General features: G+C 42.5%; 1 protein-coding gene across 2 annotated transcripts in view; it reads right to left on the bottom strand.

Annotated features, from left to right (window-relative positions):
- THADA (THADA armadillo repeat containing) overlaps positions 1–20,239 on the bottom strand; it is a 191,766-nt gene that overhangs the window by 88,614 nt on the left and 82,913 nt on the right. For both annotated transcript variants that reach the window (XR_013540295.1, XM_072989544.2), the window contains exons 27-28: positions 10,306–10,395; positions 8,503–8,634 (exon numbers count right to left, since the gene is read on the bottom strand). Coding sequence is in view for 1 of the 2 variants with exons in the window: in XM_072989544.2 (XP_072845645.2) it covers positions 8,503–8,634; positions 10,306–10,395 (222 nt within the window). In the remaining variant the exon portion in view is untranslated. The remainder of the gene's footprint in view (positions 1–8,502; positions 8,635–10,305; positions 10,396–20,239) is intronic.

Genomic DNA, 20,239 nt, shown 5'->3' with positions numbered 1-20,239 from the left:
TTCTTTTGACGAGACCAAAACTATTAATTAAAATACAAGTATATTTAGACATTTAAGCACAATTCTACAAATATTTTCAAATGTCAAGTTCTATGGGCTCCTTTGATTTTATAGTGTTAAAAAAAACTATTTTCGCTTCCATTCAACGTTAGCTCTTTAAAAAAATGTTTGCTTCGGTTCTCAGACTAATAGGAATGTGGTTGTTATTTGAAGTGGCCATTTAACAAGCAAGCCAAAATGAAGGCACTCTTCAGCCTACTTGTGTATACCAATTCCAAGAAAAGTTATCTCAATCAAATGGAAAGCTACACTCCTTCCCCCAATCTACTCTTTGTATGCATGTGTGTATACAGACTTTACACCCTAGAGAAATATATTCCCACCATTTTTCAGAAGCAACATCAAGCCTGCTGGGTTTCTCTGTTTCAACTAGATGTTTATTGCATTTTATAGAGGCTATTTCTCCAACCCACTATGACTTTAACTAGCTTTATTTAGCAATTTGTTGAAGCCACATGGGGTTCATAAGTTCTTCTTTTCTAAGCATTCAGATCATAGTGTTCCAAATAAAGAATGAAGCAATTTTAAAAAAATCATGGAACTGACAAAAATGCTTGCTTGTCATAGCTACATTTTATCCATGTCAACAAATGGAGACCCAGATAACACCATAAGAACTTTATTAACCAGTTAAAACCTTAGACCAACGTTAATAGAGAAAACATTGTTTCTCTTAGGTTGCAATCCTGCACCACAATAAGCAATGGCTTCCTCCTGTGAATATTACCGTGTTTCTCCGATAATAAGACCTATCCCGAAAGTAAGCCCTCCCCTTAATTTGTAGGATTCCTCTAAAGTAAGCCCTCCCCCGAAAATAAGCCCTATTACCCTACTCGCGCCCTGGGTAAGCTTACCGAGGGCACGAAAAAACATCCCTTCAGCAGAGCAGAATGCAGTAGGGAGAAAGCAGAGCTTCGCCCTTCATGGCAGTGCTTTCGTCTCAGGGCGCGCCGAACGGGATCCCGGGAGCCAACAGCCGCGCAAGCTCCTCCTCCGCCTGGAACTCCCCTGCCCGGCGCGCGAGGGAGAGAGAGGCACGAGCCCTGCGGGCGCCGCGCGGGCGCTCCTGCCCCCGGACCAGAGAGGAGGAGAACAAAAGCTTCAAGGCGGAGGGGAGGAGGCGACCAAGGCAGCAAAGCGAGGAGCATCGCCTGCAAGTCGAGCGGGCACGCTCGCTCGCTGTGTTTTCCCCCTTCCCAGCAAAGCCCGTCTTTTTGGCTCCCCTTCCTCCTCGTTTCGCTTCCCCAGCGGTGAGGGCTTCGCAGAGAGCCAGAAAGCGAGAGGAGCCAAGCAGGAAAGCACGAAGGAGAAGCCCAGTTCTTCTCAGCCGCTGCCTTTCCCCAGCCTCCGTCTCCTCCCTGGCCGAGACCAAGTAGCCGCCGCCAACGCCGCTGCTGCTGGTGCGGCTGTCGCCAGCTTTCGGGGGAAAATGCTCTGGTTTCTCTTCAGATCGCATTTTTGGGGGAGGGCTTATTTTAATGACGGGTCATTAAAATAAGCCCTCCCCCGAAAATAAGCCCTCTGCCCTTTTCTTTCCCCCAAAAGATAATAAGACAGTGTCTTATATACATTTGGGGATCAATCAAACAATAATGGTTGAAATGCCACTCCAATCAGTTCAGGGGCCATATTACACATAGGCCTTCAGGGGCATCTTAGTGGCTTCTGTACTTCACTTTCTGTCAACTATTACTGGGCTCTTCCTAATCAGGCTTCTGATCTGGAAGGAGAAAATGTATGCCGAGTTTGACATCTGCTGCAAAGGAGAGGCCCTATGGGGTCTTTCCTGACCCTCTCCACTACCTGTTACAGTGGTGTCTTGACTTATGAACGCCTTGATCTACGAACATTTTGAGTTACGAACAGCTCTGTTCACATAATTTTGCTTTGACTTGTGAACGGAGCGTTGACTTACGAACACAAAAAGGGAGAGGAAAAGGCGGAAAATTCAAAATACAGCTAACTGTAGGTGGCGACCAGGCTGCTTCTTTGTACCTCTTTTGCCTCAGCAGTTAGAGTGTGTGTGATCTGAGGGGGGGGTTATGTTTCTGTGCTGTGATGGGTCTTGGGGTGGTTGTTTGTTTTTTGGGGGGTTCCCCATTTTCGATGTGTCTTGCATGCTTCCATTTCTTTTTTGTGTTGTTCTCTTTGTATTTCTAATCTGCTCCATTTTCTTGCTTTTGCAATGGTTCATGCATGCTTCCCTTGCTTTTTTGCTTCGTTCTCTTTGCATTTCTGATCTGCTCCATTTTCCGTGCTTTTGCAATGGTTCATGCATGCTTCCCTTGCTTTTTTGCGTCGTTCTCTTTGCATTTATAATCTGGTCCATTTGTTTTCTGTGCTTTTGCAATGGTTCCTGCATGCTACCCTTGCAAATCAGAAAAGTTTTTACAAGGGTCTGTGCTGGCTTGGTTTAAAATGTGTTGGTGTAACATGTGTGGGTTTAAAATGTGTTGGTTTAGCATGTGTTTTAGACTCCAAACTCTCTTCCTCCCCCATTGTCTTCTCTCTCTCTGTTTCCCTCCTTTCCTGCCCTTTTTTAAAACCTTCTCCCCCTAGTGGTAGAGGACAGATTAACCAGTTTTGCATTAGTTCCTATGGAGACGAATGCTTTGACTTACAAACTGTGCCTTGACAGAAGAACAAAAAACACCCAGAATGGATTAATCGGGTTTCAGTGCATTCCTATGGGAAATGCTGCTTTGACTTACGAACATTCTGACTTACAAACACCATTCCATTATGGATTAAGTTCGTAAGTCAAGGCACCACTATACGTCCTTTTCTCTTCCAAGGTAAAGGTTGTTTTTTTCTTGAGGAAGGGGGATAAAACTGGGTTTTTCTAGAGTCAAGTCAAGCTCATAAACGAAGTATTACACATTCTCAAAGCATATGTCGTGAACAATTCAAAAGTCTGATCAATTTTCAGGACAAGCAAGAAGTTAAGTCTCTAAAAACACTTCTGCTCCTCCTATGGCTCCATAAGCTTTCATTTTGTACTGGAAGTTGATGGAACTATCTTGAATGTTCATCCATAGAACAAAATATGGCATAACAAGTTGTGAGGAAGACAACAGCGGCAGAGAGGCCTATGTGAGTGGGCCATCTCACTTTCCCCTAGTTCTGTGGAATTGCAGATACTGAGTTTCCCCGTAGACCTTGGAGACTCCCTGTGCCAGGAGAACCCTCGTCCAAAGAACAGAGGGCCTGGAGGACGAGGAGGGACCAGCTGAGAACTCAGACCAAGAAGTGGAACCCTTAAGGGAAAAGGAGCAGCAGGGGCTGTGGGCACTCCAGTACAGAAGGGAGGAAGAAGGCCCTGGGAGGAGAGGAGAAAAGAGTGGAACAGCGCATCTTTAGGTATCTTCTGAATTGCTAACCTTGGCAATATTGATGGAAAGCATTCAATTATCTGCTTTGCATTATTTGGAATTTCAAAAAACCTCACAAATATTTGGGAGTTCTAGTAATTTGATGCTTATATTGTACTTACCTAAAAGCTGCATGCTTAGTTTTACATTTAGTTCTACAAATTATTTTGGGCCCCTTAAAACAGGGATAGGGAAACACAAGAAAATTAAAGAGTTACAATATACCTTGACACAAGAAACTTTAAAGAACACAAGTGTGTTCCCCCCTGTAATTGTTGTGTGAGAAGGCCCTATCCAGTCAGCCACAGCAAGGTAAAAAAGCTATTTTGGAAACCACTTGTGACATACTTTTGCCTCAAGAGAATTTTTTTCCTAGATGTAGCCTGTGAGACCTCCATAATAACAGAATTGGGGACATCTGTTGAAGTAAGAAACCTTTGTTCTTTGACTGGAGTAGTGGATGAGAAGTTATCACTGGTTCTGTTGGAGATGGGCATGCCTACTGAAGACTGACAAGAAAATGCTTCAGAAAAGAAGATGCTGCTTTTGCAGTGGGCAGAACTGAACCATGGAGAGCTGAAGTGAGATATGGCATGTATATTGCAGAGGTAGTGTGAGTCGCTGCCAATGAACTGCTGAGCTCCAGAACACTCCAAGAGCAGGTATGGGGGTATGAGACCCATGTTCATAAATCTCATAGACTATGCATTAGAAGCTAATTCTTGTAATGGCCAACAATGGGCAAGGAAGGGAGGGGACAATATCTGAGTAGCCTCATTCCCACAGCACAAATCTATGCTATGAGCTGGATAAAAACGTGGTAAATTCAACAGGGTATGATATCACTATGAAAGCATTCAGTCTCCCCTTGAATGGGAACATAAAATACTAAACCGTGATGTAGTAATTTAACTTACTATGTTTTTAAATTGTGTTAATTTTAATTCCGTATAGTGCGCGACCTATCTGGAACTGGTTCAGGTGATAGGCCTCCCCCTAGTTTTTCCCCTGACCAGTTTGCAGCCTTTTTAAAATCTAAAGTGGAGGCCATCCGCCGGGAGCTCTCTCCGTTTTTAAAAACAGTGAGTCGAGCAGAGATGTCCAGCGCTCCGTCTTACCCAGTGACTTTCGATTCTTTTCAGTCTGTAACGCCTGATTCCGTCTCCAGGGTGCTTGACCGCTGCCGAGCCACCACCTCCTCCTTGGACCCTTGCCCGGCCTGGTTAATCAAAGCAGCCAGGCCGATAACAACAGAATGGGCCACAGTAATAATAAATGAGTCTTTCCTTGAGGGTAGATTTCCATCCGCCCTCAAGGAGACACTCATTAGGCCCATAAGAAAGAAACCTAGTTTGGCGGCGGACGAAATTGGCAATTATAGGCCTGTCGCCAATGTTTCTTTCATGAGCAAAGTGGTTGAGAGGGTGGTGGCCGATCAGCTCCAGGCTCACCTGGACGAAACGGATGCCCTGGATCCATTTCAGTCGGGCTTCAGGCCGCGCCACGGTACTGAGATGGCATTGGTCGCCCTGTACGATGACCTGCTGAGGGAGGCCGACAGGGGCAAAATCTCCCTGCTGGTCCTCCTCGACATCTCGGCGGCCTTTGATACCGTCGACCACGGTATCCTCCTGGGGAGGCTCTCTGAGTTGGGAATTGGTGGCTTGGCACTTGCCTGGCTCCGTTCCTTCTTGGAGGACCATCCCCAGAGAGTTCAGCTTGGGGAGAGCGTCTCGGCCCCGTGGAGTCTCAATTGTGGGGTTCCACAGGGGTCGATTATCTCCCCAATGCTGTTTAACATCTATATGAGGCCGCTGGGTGGGGTCATTAGGGGATGTGGGGCTTTGTGTCATCAATATGCCGATGACACCCAGCTCTACATCTCCTTTTCACCAACTGCAGGTGATGCTGTCCTTTCCCTTCAGCGTTGCCTGGGGGCCGTACTGCAATGGATGCAGGAGAATGGACTGAGGCTGAATCCGGATAAGACGGAAGTTCTGAGGGTGGGTGCCCCCGTGGTAGGTGGCTTGGGTGGCTCTCTCACATTTGGGGGGACCACCTTGGCCGCGAAGAGTGGGGTCCGCAGCCTCGGCATATATTTGGACCCGACGCTCACCATGGAAACTCAGGTGGCATCGGTAGTCCGCACCGCATTTTTCCATCTTTGGAGGATTGCCCGGCTGCGACCCTATCTTGACATGGGGGCGCTCACTACCTTGGTGCATGCGCTCGTAATCTCAAGATTAGATCACTGTAACGCGCTCTACGTGGGGCTGCCTTTGAGGCTGACACGGAAACTTCAGGTGGTGCAGAATGCGGCGGCCAGGCTCCTTACAGGAATGAAAAAATATCAACACATCTCTCCAACGCTGGCCGCATTGCATTGGCTGCCCATCTGTTTCCGTGTCAACTTCAAAGTTTTAATGCTTACTTATAAGGCCCTAAACGGTTTAGGACCTCAATATTTGGCGGAACGCCTCCTCCCACCAAGGTCTACCCGGATCACCTGCGCGAGTCAGGAGGTGAGGCTGAGGAGCCTGACGCTGAGAGAGGCCCGGAAGGAGAAGACACGAAACCGGGCCTTCTCGGCGGTGGCTCCTCGCCTCTGGAACAATCTCCCTCCGGCGATTCGCGCGGCCCCCACGCTGGGCACCTTTAAAACCCAATTTAAAACATGGCTGTTTATTCAGGCCTTCCCTCCAGCCAACTCTTGATTTTTTTCTTACTTTTCCTTTTTATCTTTACTGCTGTTCTTGTTTGATTATTATGTATTTGTCTATGTTTTATTATTTGATTTTATATTTGGAAGCCGCCTAGAGTGGTCCGGTGGGCCAGATAGGCGGGGTATAAATTAAATAAATAAATAAAATAAAATAAATTAATGTTGTAAGCCGCTTTGGATCCCTTGTTGGGAGAAATGCGGCATATAAATAAAACTATTACTACTACTACTACTACTACTACTACTACTACTGCTGCTGCTGCTGCTGCTGCTGCTGCTGCTGCTGCTACTACTACTACTACTACTACTACTACTGTTAGTGGCAGTGGCAGTGGCAGTAGCAGTAGCAGTAGTAGTAGTAGTAGTAGTAGTAGTAGTAGTAGTAGTAGTAGTAGTAGTAGTAGTAGTAGTAATAGGCTGAATTTGGGCCTAACAGAAACAAGAGAACTATGCTAATGTTGAATCAAAACAGAATAAATACACTGAAATACATTTTGATAAAAGAGCAAATTAATACACTTTACCAGAGCTTCATAATTTAAGTGCCTTTCTGAGAGACTTAAGTATAAAGCAATTAGTATTTGTTAAACTGCAAGGTATCTCTACACTGATATCTCTCAAGAAATTCATGATTAATCAAAATCTCATGAAATTTGATGGAAAAGTAGATCTTCCACAGACATTCACTGATGGTGAGCAGGAATATGGCAAAAAATGTAATTGCTCTAAATGGATTGATTCATCACACCTCCTCCTTTTCCTTCAGCTAGCAAAAGAAATATATTTACAGATTGATCAAATTCTCAAAATGTTTCAGAAGCAATAAGCATCAGCAAGCTTTGATTGTGCTGTTTTACAATAAAAATCCTAAGTTAAAATGTGCTTTTCATTGCACGGTGAATTACCAATAAAAGTCTTCCCATTTAACACGCAGAAACACAAAATACTGATATTTGTTCTTGTAACCATTTAATTTGGCTCATGTGTAATTCATGTAAGCACAGACAGATCAAATTTAACTCTACTCCCACTAAATGGAAAATTCCATTACGCTGATTTGAGAGAATTCAAAATGCAATTATAATTCTTTACAACCCAGAGCTGTATCTTTTAAAACAAAAGGGGCAAAGCTGAACATACTCTCAATGCTTAAAAATATTTCAGCCCCCTTGGATCAACAAAGAACTGCTGCATTAGTCTGCATATGCAGGTGTACCGTGTCCTTAGAAGTTCAGTGTAATCAGAAGCAACCAGTTTCTGGCCACCAGGCAAGGCAAACAGGCATGCTTCTGAGTACGCTCAAGAAATATGAGACAAATTCATATAAGAAAGCAGAAAATGAAGCCCATAGTGCTTAAGGTTAAACTGGACATTTCGGTTCAATCCAAAACCATACAGTACATGACTTTCTGATTCTCTTATATCAGAAGGGAGATAAGCCAACAAATCATTGGTATCTTGTTTTATTTTCCTTTTCCCCCACCTCTCTATTATATTTATGCCCCTGTCTTACTCAAGGCCTGTATCAGTCTCTCATCAAAGAGTTCAGCCAGACATATACCTTACATTCAGCAATGCTTGCAGCATCAGATGGATCCTCCACAAATAAATTTTCATCAAAGATAACACACAACAGGACCTGCATGTCTTAACCAACTACAGTCTTAAAGTGGGGCAGACAAATGAAAAACACCCTTAACACTTTTCTTTAAGATTTAATATACAAATGGTATAAAATCAGGTTTCATTCAGTTTCCAAAAATATATTGACTTTTCTCAGGCAAACACAATACAGTTGTGCCCCGCTAGACGCTTAGCCCACATGACGTCGAAATCGCAAAACAATGGTTCCTATGGGGAAATCCATTTTATGTTGATTAAGTCCCTGCTTCGTGAACTTTTTGTTCGCTAAACGATGATTTTTCCAGTTCTGCAAAATGGCTTCCCTTCGCAAAGTGGCTGTTTTCCGGACCCCTGCTTCGGAAAACAGCAATTTTAAACAGCTGATCAGTGGTTCCCTATGGGCAATCTTCGCTGGACAATGAGGTATTTCCCCATTGGAACGCATTAACCGGTTTTCAATGCATTCCAATGTTTTTATTTGTTTGTTTGTTTTTTTGCTTGATGACTATTTCGCTTAACAGTGATTTTCCTGGAATGAATTATCGTCATCAAGGGGGGCACCACTGTACTATGAAAAATTTTTCATTTACTCAGCAGCTTTGGACAAACCAATATAATGAATGAATAATTGACAACCAACACTGAATTAACAAAAGCTTAACACTAAAGCAAGATGGAACACCTGTTTACTAATCAGCATATTCCAAAGTGAAATATGCAACTTACCTCAATATCAATGGAACAAAAGGAGCCATACTAAGGGCAGAACACATGCCGTCCATTGGTGATGGATACAGTTTACTCAAGATCAAAAGCAGAAGGAACAAGCTTGGATGGAGCTTCAGCTCACCACTTTTGCTGTATTAAAAAAATATGAAGCTGTTAAAAGTATCCCTAACGCATGGATTCCTAACCTGTGGATCGCAACCGCAAAGGTGCTGCAAAGTGTTTTCTGAGGGGTCGCCCCAGTTATTTTTAGTTGCAATTATTTTTATAGGAAATTTCATCAGAAAGGTTTTTAACATTTATTTATTTCAATATGGCTACATTACAATAGTCAAAAGGATTCTCTTGGGGAACTTTCATAGAGGGACGCAAGGACCTATGACATACCAAAGACACCGTTAAAAATTCCTTTTTTTCTCCTTTTTTTCTTTCTTTTCTTTCTCTTTCCTTTGCAAATAGGGTGGGGCGGGAAGTCACAGGTTATTTGGCTGTTACAAAAGGGAATCAAGACTTGAAAAAGGTTGGGAAACACTGCCCTAATGCTGTCTCCTTAAAAATTGACCTATCTTTTGCTATATCACCTTGATGCTAAGAGGCAGTAAATCAATTTGTTTTAATGTTATTTAAATTTTTTTAAAAAACTCTTCTTCATACAACAAAGGTCTCAGCTGCTCATAATAATCTTTCAAATTTTAAAGATCTTTTCAAGCAGCTATCAAAAGGTAATGGCATTATATTCAAGTGATTAACATTACTGGTCACTTACAAGATCTGAATTTTGCTTTTTTTTAAGATTCTGCAATGGATATGAAAAGGAAAGCTAAGAAATGAAGTTTGTCGTTGCAAATTACCAAAAAGGAGATATTACAAAGAGGTTCTCAGATATGTAAACTGATTACCATATCAGACTATAAAGGCAGTATTGAAGAGGAAGGCACTGGGGCAATAGGAAGTCAGTCCCTCATAGTTCTTCACTTCTGCATGTTTTTAGTACAAAAATGAAGGAACACAATCAGATCTCCGTGTTTCTTCAGCTACTCAGAAACTATGCAACAGTGAACAAGTGTTTTGAGGATAGTTTCAGGATGGCTGGGAGTACGCAACTTAACAAGTTTAACCCACGTAGGACTGAAGTACTTCATAGGAATATTGCTCTCTATAGAGAGGGGTGGCAAGCCACTGAAGGTTTGCCCCTGCCAGTAGCTGCCCTCCCCTGTTTTCATCTCCTCGAGACCTTAGCAGGTTGTACAGTCCACTTTTGAAAATGGGCTATTTTGGGACTAAAACAAACGTAGTGGGAAGTAGTTTTGATGGGGCCAGTCATTCCCCGGGAGCCTGTATGGACCACAATTTTAATGATTCCATTCTGTAAACTGGCTTGGGAAGACCAGGATCTTGAAAGGACGGGAAAAAATGGATTAGATAAATAAAAATAAACAAACACACTAGAGAAAACTGAATTGCAAAATGATGGGTGTGTGAGAAAAGGAATGACTAATGGGTAGACTGCTATCGCACAAATTAATATGATGTTGGCTTTGATAATTTTGTATAATTTGATTTTGGCTATGACAATAAAGAAACTTATTAAAGAAAACAGATCCCTCTCTGTAATGGATAAATAATGGTTGAAAGACTTTGAATTCAGACTTCTGTTTTTCTGTGTGCAGAAAATATATGGATAACCAAAATGTGTGGACTGCTTCCTTTAAAACAAATAGTTACAGCAGTTATTCTATCAATCTATCCTGTGTCCTAATACTGAAAGCCAAACAGTGGTGGGTAGTAATGTTTTTTTCTTACCTGTCCATTGTGCTGGCTACAAGTTCCAATTGGCTGAGCAAGAAGGGATAAAGATCTGGAAAACGTGTGAAAAACTCCCTCCCTGTCATTCTGCAGAAAAGACAAAAAAATCATTTAGTGATACTTTCAAGACTGGGTATATGTCTTGTTCTCCATTAGGTACAATTCAAATAATTTCATCTCCTGTGCGAAACACCAGAAGGCAGACAAGCATCTTGGGAGGAAAAATCCCATGATTTTAAAAAACACTTATTAAAATCGAACTTTTAATGTATGTTTTTAAAGGTTGACATAAACATGTTTATTCTGTAATGAAGCTATCATTTCTGGGTTGGAATACAGTCGTGCCCGCTTTACAATTACCCCGTTTAACGACGAATCCGCTTGACGGTGAGGTTTGAATGGGTTTTTTTCCGCTTTGTGATGATCGGTTCCCTGCTTTGGGAACCGATTTTCGCTTTACGACGATCAAAAACAGCTGATCGTCGGGTTTCAAAATGGCCGCTGGGTGTACAAAATGGCCCCCCTCCTCACTGCACAGGCACCGAAAATGGCCGCCCCTATGGAGCATCTTCGCTGGACGATGAGTTTTCAGCCCATTGGAACACACTGAATGGGTTTCAATGCATTTCAATGGGCTTTTTTATTTCGCTTTACGTTTTCGCTCTACAGCGATTTCGCTGGAACAAATTAACATCGTAAAACGAGGCACCACTGTATGGCCATTTACTACCATGTGAAACAAATATATGCACAATCTCGCAATGATTACAAAGAGCAGAACATCTGGTATGGAATGGAAGTGATCCATTTGACGCTTTCATTTACCAGTGGTTCCCAACCTTGGGTAAACCGGGTGTTCTTTGACTTCAGTTCCCAGAAACCTTCACCACCAGCAGTGTTGACCAGGATTTCTGGGAGTGCCGTCCAAGAACACCTGGGTTACCCAAGATTGGGAACCTGTGGAATGAATGGGTTGGAAAGTTTGTGGGCAATCAAATATTGCTGTACTTCAATTCTATGTGTTAACCCACACTACGAGCATCATGTTCCATGCACCTGAAGGTGATGGCTACCCCGTGAAAGTTCATTCCAAACAACACTTGTCAGTCTTACAGATGCCAAAAGAAGCATTGTTGTTTTTGCTGCAACACACTGAGAAAACACCTTGGAAACCTCCTGACCATTCTTTGTGCAAACTAGGCCAAAACTTTTCATCAGACTGAAACTAGAAATGGAGTGAACCACCAAAATGGAGGTTCGTTGTGGTTTGTGGTCCATCAAAGTTGACGAACCAGTAAATCATGAATTTTCTTCCCATTAACTGATGCACCACAAATCTGTTTGTTGGGTTTTTTTGCAAAAAATAAAACTGAGCCCCCCACCCCCACAACCTGTACCCCTGCTCCCTTCCCATTGCCCTCACTGCTTTCCTACCTTGGCTACCGCAATCCATGCCTGCAATCTGCACTCCTGCTGCTGCTATTCACTGTACCCTGTGCCACCACAGCCTCCATCTACTGGTGTGGCCTCCACCACCATGGCCTGCCTTACAGGAAACCGGTCTGCCCTTTGCAAAGATGGCAGCTGTGGCTTCCATGCCCTAAGGTAATCTGCAGCCACCATCTTTGCAAAGGGCAGCCAGTGTCCCTTATGGCAGGCTGCAGCAGCAAAGGCCACCACAGCAGACTGCAATGGATGGTGTCAACACGGGGCGGCAGTGGATGGTGGTGGATGGCAGCAGCTAAAGGAGGGAGAGGAACGAGACAGGGGACTGGCTGTGGGGATGGCTGGCTGCCTATGGGCTTGCCTATCTACTGTTTGGTGAGCCCACAGGCAGAGTGGGAAGGCCATAGGCAGAGAGGGAAGGTTAGCCATTCCCTCTCTTCCTATGGGGGGCAAATAAAAATGGAGCAGTATTTGTCCCTTTGTGTTCATCGGGGTCTCTGGAATTAACAAATAAAAAGGGATGAATATTTTAAAAATCAGCTATTTTAACAAATATTGTGATTCGTATTTTTTCATCCCCGTGTCTAACTGAAACAGTTGTAAGAAATGCAATACAGTTCATACGCAATAAAAATGACAGTAGAAAGCATATCCTTACATGCAAAGTAAGGCTTTCAAAAAAAATCAAACAGAAGGGAACAGAAGTTTGCAATCCAACCACGTCTTCTCAGATCATCCAATATTTTATTCACAACAGCATGAGCAGACAAAATGTGTCTTGTGGGCTCCATGCAGCTCCCACTGCTTCCACTCCAAGCCACATGTTCAAGAATTTTTAAAAAAACTTAGAAATGATTTCTGGTAAGTTCAGATTTGAAAAAAGGTCTCCTCCACACTGAGCTCAAATAGGTTCCTATGAATGCCGTAGGTGCAAAGGGGCTGGTGATTAGCAACACTTGAAGATCTGGAAGGGAGTATATATGGCACCCAGTCTGTTGAAAGTTGTCCGTCCTGCACTACAATGCTTTCCAGTTAGTAAAATAGCTGATTTTTCCAATGGAAAAAAGATAATCGAGTAGCATTTTAAATAGGTTGTTAGGCAAAATGTTACTTGAAGTAGCTTTGCTACAAACAATTTGGACTGCAACAATCTGGAATTACTACAGAAACAGAGACCACATAAAGATGAGAAATTGATGGAGCAAGCTGTCACTGATAATGTCCAGATGTGCTTTTTGGCTCCAGGACCACATTGAATTAAAGCCTAGAAAAAATTTATATGTTGACTGACTTAGATAGTTAAAAGATTAGCTCTGCTCCAAAATGTGTTTATACGAGTGCTTAAGATTACTTTTATCATTTCCATCTCAGTTCTCATTATTGTTTCTCCATGTTTTCCTTCTCCACGTATTGGACGCCATTTAAAACGCTTGATATTTCAAACTTAGTATCAAACTCTAAGCAGCAATGGTTAGTGTTGATTGTGCTAATCATGCATTTGTTATTTCAGCATGGCCAAAAATATTCATAAAGTATCAAAGAAAACTTCATTTAAGTTCCAACAGAATATCCTGAGTCTTTCAAAATATCCACAGAATGTATGCGTGAGTCAGAAGGCGAGTCGGGGTCACCACGCGCTGGAGTGCTGTCCATTCCCACCAGAGAGACAGAAAGTGGAGGGAAGTGTGGACCCCAGATGACTCTGGAGAAGGTCCCCGAGGAGTTTCTACCCGAGGCTGAAGAGGAGGCATTAGCTCAAGACATGAGGGGGATGAGAGTAGGAGAAGAACAGTTGAAAGAGGTGGGAAAGGGTAGGAGAAAGTGGGAGGAGATAGAAGCAGGAAAAGGGGAGGGAGTAGAGCAGAGGGAAGCATTGCCTCCAGGTTGGGAATGGATCTGGATGCAAGATCCGTGGACCCAGAAGTAGAAAAGATTGAGAGTACCTAGAGAGGATGCAGATCATAGAAGAAGATCAGTGATTCTCCCTCCCAACAATCCTATTGGGGGGAAGCTGAAGCCAGGGAGTGGAGAAGGAAGAGAAGAGAGAGAGAAGGCAGAGGAAGACAGACATAAGAGGAGTGAATAGCGAGTTCAGGAGATGAGGAAGATGGAGGAGTGGAGAAGGTCTGGGAAACGCTGGAACCAGGGAGGGGTCCCAAGTGGGAAGATTTCCTTTGAGACGTAGCTGTGCCCCTGTTGCCTGTACCGACAGGCACAACGTTAAAGGAGTGGACACTACCAGAACTTCCAGGACCCTGGAATTCCAGTTATGGCAACCCCTTCGTTGTAGAAGAATGGAAGCTCCTTGCCGCCCCGTTGGAGGAAGGAGACAGAGACTTTACGTCAATTCAGTACAATGGTTTATTTGTTAATATAAAAATAAATGTTCCACTGTTATCTAAGCAAACATTGTCTGGTGAAGTTATTGGTGAAAGAGAAGAACTTCAGTCACATAATATCAAACCCTCAAAGTACGCAACAATAAATTTTGGGCCTGAGCTGTGCCCTTATGTTATTAGAAAGCTACACTGCTAAATGTTCAGAAAACGCATCAAAGACTGTGAAAGGCAATCTTCATATTGACAGAGCAGACCTGTGTATCCAGATGTTCAAAAAGATTTCAACAAAGTTCCTAACCAAAGACGCCTGAGGAAACTGAGGAGTCATGGAATATCAGGACTCATTCAGGATGAATGACATGTAAATAGTAGTGATCAAAACAAAATGCTGAACTGAACATGGGGATTTACCTGAGAAAGGGTAGCCAGTGGTCTCTCAAGGATGTGCACCAAGAGCACTACTCTTAACAAAATTTTTAGAATTAAAAAAAAAAAACTCTTCCCCTCCACAATCATGGAAGCCATTTTAGTAAAGGAGAGGGTCTGCAGTGGTAAGTACAAAGGTGTATCTCAACAAAATAGAAGCCACACAGAGTCGAATTTCAGTTTTACTAATATTGGACTGAGAGAAGTAGAATTTCCAACAGTAACTAGGAATATCTCTATTCATGCACAACAGAATGGAATGATCCATTTCCATTGTCTCATTTTGGACACCTCAACCATGACAAAATGGAGAAAAAGCTGGACATAGGGATCAGTGAATAAAAGGGTCTCATCTCAACATAGTCCTGCAGTTCCTTGGAGAAGCACCATGAATCTTCCAGATAAGTAGACACATGAAGTTTTTCTGTTAGACTGGAAATGGTGAGACTGTGAGAAGTTTCTTGACTAGAACCACACAGTCTAAAAGCATTATAGCCTTCAAAAGAGAATGAAGGAATAAAGCAAGAACTTATATCAGGCTGGATGAAGCTACACCCCTACTAACCATTATGTTGTGACATTGTAATGTGATACTTAAGGGAATGAGTCCTATGTAGAACTCACTAAAATATGTGGTGGTAAAAAAAGAAAGCTAGGCATCAGTACAAAAGAATCTCTCAGCCTGCTTGGACTTGCCTGCAACTTAGATAAAATGACACACTTCCCCTAATGCTGGTGGGAAAACACACACAAGCACACAGTGCTGTATTAAGTCTACTCATCTGCCTTGAATCTCTTATCATACAACGTCCATGACTTCCAGAACTACAAGAGATGAAGGTCTCCAGGACAGAAGAATATTAATTGAAAAAGTTGTATTTATTTTTACTTACTTACTTACTTACTTACATACTTACTTACTTACTTACTTACTTACTTACTTACTTACTTACTTACTTACTTACTTACTTACTTATTTATTTATTTGATTGATACCCCGCCTATCTGGACTACTCGTCCACTATTAGTTCCTACCTAATACTAGTCACATCATTTGCCCGTGAACATAGTATGTGATTGCATGGATTTAAATGTCTTGAAAAGGCTGAACACACGATCAGGACACTTTACTGAATTGTTCTGACCACAGGTTCTTAAAGGACAGTGATGGAAGTGGCGACGGAAGGGGAAAACCTGGGCACAGAGGTGCCTCCAGACCCCACTCCGGATCTGCCTCCAGTCGGGTCCAACCCCCGTCAGTGCCAACTGCTCCAGATTCTGGCCCGACGCCTGTTGGGGCGTTAGCACCAAGGCTGCAGCCACCTCCTGAGATTTGGCTGCCAGGGGTAGCGATCCAGCAATTTATGGTTTGTGTGCCCGCAGAGAGGGCTCTGCATGCCAGCTGTGGCACATGTGCCATAGGTTCAGCATCGCTGTTATAGGACACAATATACTGCCATGACATTTGTATGCACCTATCACTATAAACAGGTAATCTATTTAACAATTTATCAAATGGCATGTTTTTCAGAATAAAGAAAGATTCCATTACCTGCTCAGTGGGACAAGCTAAATGTACTGTATGTGTATGTACAATCTGTGAATCAATTATTCTATTTCTGAATGCGGAAAGGAATTGTGGTAATAAGATGAAAAGGGGAGAAAACAACATGAAATGATTTTTTTCATCCATCCATCCATTCAATTTATATACTGTCCATCTAGCAAACTGCTACTTTGGGCAGTGTACAATAGGAGTAAAAACACAATTAGAAAACCAGTTCTGACATATGAAAAGAATCAGACAGGTAACAAAAAATTAATTGCTTTAAAAAACAGAAATCACTTTATGCCCCTTAAGGTGAGTTTAGCCACCTAACATCTAGGTAGACGCTATAATAATAAGAGAACTGTATCAATTATTATGCATCTAACTTTAAAAGACAACACTTGAGATGGGATAAGATTAGTCCATCTTGTCTTACTATGATAATTCATAGCCATCTCCATGGAGTCAGGACACAGCTGCACAAATATGGTTCTACTTTTTCCAAAAAAAAGTAGTCTACTGTAACCTTCACACTATCTAACTTACCATACCAAAGAATTTACTGTGGTCAACATTCATGTAAGAATCAGCCTTGAATAAGTCACAAAGCAGACAACATATAAGAAAATGCTAGCAGGAAAACTCTATAGATCATTCCTGCCTAGGAAGAAACAAGATCTCAAGAGACTGTGAAATGCTCTCATGTACATCCCTGTTCTGCTTACTTGCTGTCTCTCTACACTAGAAGTTCTACACTGCTGGATTCTAACTGAAACCACCCCCTTTTGTTAGCCAAGTGATGACCAGCACACAAACACTTGAGGCCCACAGTCCTGTAGACAGGAAAATCAGGCAATTCATCGCTACATTGAATATACACAATTATTATATAAAAATATTGATACAACTCATACCCTCACACATCCATTAGTCTAATACGAAATATCTCAATAGTAGTTGGATTAAGATCCTCTCAGACTTGAAGTACCCACATAGGTAAAGGTAAAGGTTCCCCTTGACAATTTTTGTCCAGTCGTGTTCGACTCTAGGGGGTGGTGCTCATCCCCGTTTCCAAGCCATAGAGCCAGCATTTGTCCGAAGACAATCTTCTGTGGTCACATGGCCAGTGCGACTTAGACACGGAACCCTGTTACCTTCCCACCGAAGTGGTCCCTATTTATCTACTTGCATTTGCATGCTTTCGAACCGCTAGGTTGGCAGGAGCTGGGACAAGCGATGGGAGCTCACTCCGTCGCATGGATTAGATCTTACGACTGCTTGGTCTTCTGACCCTGCAGCACAGGCTTCTGCGGTTTAGCCCACAGCGCCACCACGTCCCTTACCCACATGGTTAGTATATAATGAATTAATCTGTGGAAAATTAAGATTAATGTTTCACAAGAATATTAGTATTTACTTAACCATTATTAACAGCACCTGACTTATCCTTTCCAGAAAACAGCTCTTCCTCTGTCCAAGCCAAACCTTCACTTCCAGGTTACTTTACAACATATTATTTTGGAATAAAAACCATGAAAATATCAAATGGTCCACATCTAAATAACTAAACAATGTCATCTGGCCAGTGGTGAGCTATTACTCAGCTATTTAGGGGTTAACATATTATCCTCTTTTAAAAGGGCATCCAATTAAGTTTTTCAATTGCTGGAAAGGCATGTGGTCAAGAGAACAGGTAAAGGGTGATTCTTCCTCCCCCTTGTAGTCCCAAAGCCATCCCTAAAGTCTACCCAAGAGGGCATCCTGAACAAGCTTGGAAGGGGCAATGGATGCAAGAATAAGGAGAGGAGTAGAATTTGTATTGTCCAAACAGGGGACGCTGGATTTAGGTTTAAGGTACCAAATACAGTGGTGCCCCGCATAGCGAGGTTAATCCGTTCCGGATTAACCTTCGCTATGAGGAATCGTCGCTAAACGGGTAGGGAAAATGTACTGAAACGCATTAAACTTAGTTTAATGCGTTCCAATACCTTTCTTACTTACCCGTTCAGCGAGGATTCCAATTGTCGGCAGCCATTTTCGCGCCCTCGCTAAGCGAGGGCACGGCGTGAAAACGGCTGCCGGCAGCCATTTCCGGGCTTCCGGCGGCCATTTTGGAGCCGCCGAACAGCTGTTCGGCGGCTCCAAAATGGCCGCCACAATACCCGATCTTCGCAATGCGGGTTTTCCCCATTGCGAAGATCGGGTATGTTTCCGTATAGCGATCCCGAAAAAGGGATCGCTATACGGAAACATCGCTATACGGTGCACTTGTTAAGCGAGGCACCACTGTACATCAAACGGGTTTCAAATACACATGCATATGCCATGTTTCTGGCTTTCCTAGTTCACACACCTTTACAGAATTCCTTCCTACAATCATCATTACCACGATTGCTAACCCTTAATACTCAAATGTTACAAAAAGCCATTTCTGAAGTGGGATCCAATGGGTGCAGACAGAAGAGAACATCAGACACCACCTCCCTGATGAAGTACGCACAAGCTGCAGGTGGAGTGAGTTGGATTCTAGGTCTTCTGATTATTATACTTCCCAAATGCCAAAATAATGTAGTTCCTCTTATTTATATATAAATAATGGTTTTGTGTAAATTTGATTAAATTGCTGCAGCAGTACAGCCAGGGGAATATCCTTCTCTGTTCATTATTTTCTTCAGTTTTCTAACTAACATGAACAATTTGATTAATTAAGTCCAATTTTTCTTTCAGACAACCATTAAAGCTAAAAGTATATTCTAGCCATCTAGCTTTTTTTTTTTTTTGATAGCACCATAATGCCAAGATTCTTTTAATCTTTTTCTAATGGAACAGTATTTTCCTGGCAAAACACTCATAACCTGTTAAGGATGTGCCAAAATGTGATGCTAGGAGTTAAGAAAGCAGATTTCTGTCAAAATAAATAGTCCGGCTTGAAACCAGAGTGCTAAAAAAAGTTACATTTGAAAAAGAACCCTCAGGTGCTTGTTGCAAAGACTGTGTTCTGGGGTGCATTTATTATTCCACAACAGCATCTGCAAGCTATTAGCTACTGCTATTTCAATATAAGTACAATTTCCACAAAAGAGACTTAACTTCTTGAGGCTTGAATAGACAACAGAAATATGATTTTAAGGGAAGAGTGAAGAACACACACTTTCTGGGAAGCACTTAGCAGTAAATTGTTTGGAGGAAGCTGTGCACTCAGTTACTTGCTCCTCCACAGAGGATCTAGGCTGCTGAACAGCCCAAAGCATTAAATGCTTTTACAGAAAAACCCGTGTGCTCCAAGTGGGCATCAGCTGTCATCAAAGTTTTCCCTTTGCTAATTAACATGTGACATTAGCAACTCCGATACATGTGTGAAGCAGGCAAATGAAAATCGTATTTCCATAGATCATGTATCTACAGACATATAAAAGAGCTGTAATTTGGGAAGCAATACACTATACAGGAAACCTGCAATAATTTATTCAATTCCACTGAGGAACACTCCAGAAAAAAAAATCTGGATAACAAATCAAGTGGGTCATCCAATTTTCCACCACTGAATACAATACTTCAACAGCTGTCAAGGGGGGGGGGCTTTCTATGGTGGATAGAAATCAATGATTTTTTAAAAATCAAATTGACTTAAATCATAAAAGGTAAACGTTAAAGATGAAGGTTCCCCTTGACATTTTAGTCAATTGTGTTCGATTCTAGGGGGCGGTGCTCATCTCCGTCTCCAAGCCGCAGAGCCAGCGTTTGTCCGAAGACAGTTTCCGTTGTCACGTGGCCAGCGCGGCTATACATGGAACACTGTTTACCTTCCCACCGAGATGGTACCTATTTATCTACTCGCATTTACATGCTTTCGAACTGCTACGTTGGCGAGGGACTGGGACAAAGCGACGGGAGCTCACTCGGTCGCATGGATCCGATCTTACGACTGCTGGTCTTCTGACCCTGCAGCACACAAAGGCTTCTGCGGCTTAGCTCGCAGTGCCACCACATCCCTGTTTAAATCATAATTTAAGTTAAAAATGATTTTTAAAAATTTAAAAAGTTTTTTAAAAAGGATTTTTAAAATTTATCCACCCTAAGGGAGTTCATAGATTTATAAGCAAGTACATCAACAGAAACGTTTAGAACCATGGGAGAATATTTTCTCATTCAGAAGTGTTTCATGGTGCAG

The sequence above is a fragment of the Pogona vitticeps genome, chromosome 1 (assembly GCF_051106095.1).
Source record: "Pogona vitticeps strain Pit_001003342236 chromosome 1, PviZW2.1, whole genome shotgun sequence".
NCBI classification, from domain to species: domain Eukaryota; kingdom Metazoa; phylum Chordata; class Lepidosauria; order Squamata; family Agamidae; genus Pogona; species Pogona vitticeps.
Note: the sequence above shows the minus strand (reverse complement) of the source record. Positions and strands in the feature narration are given on the sequence as shown.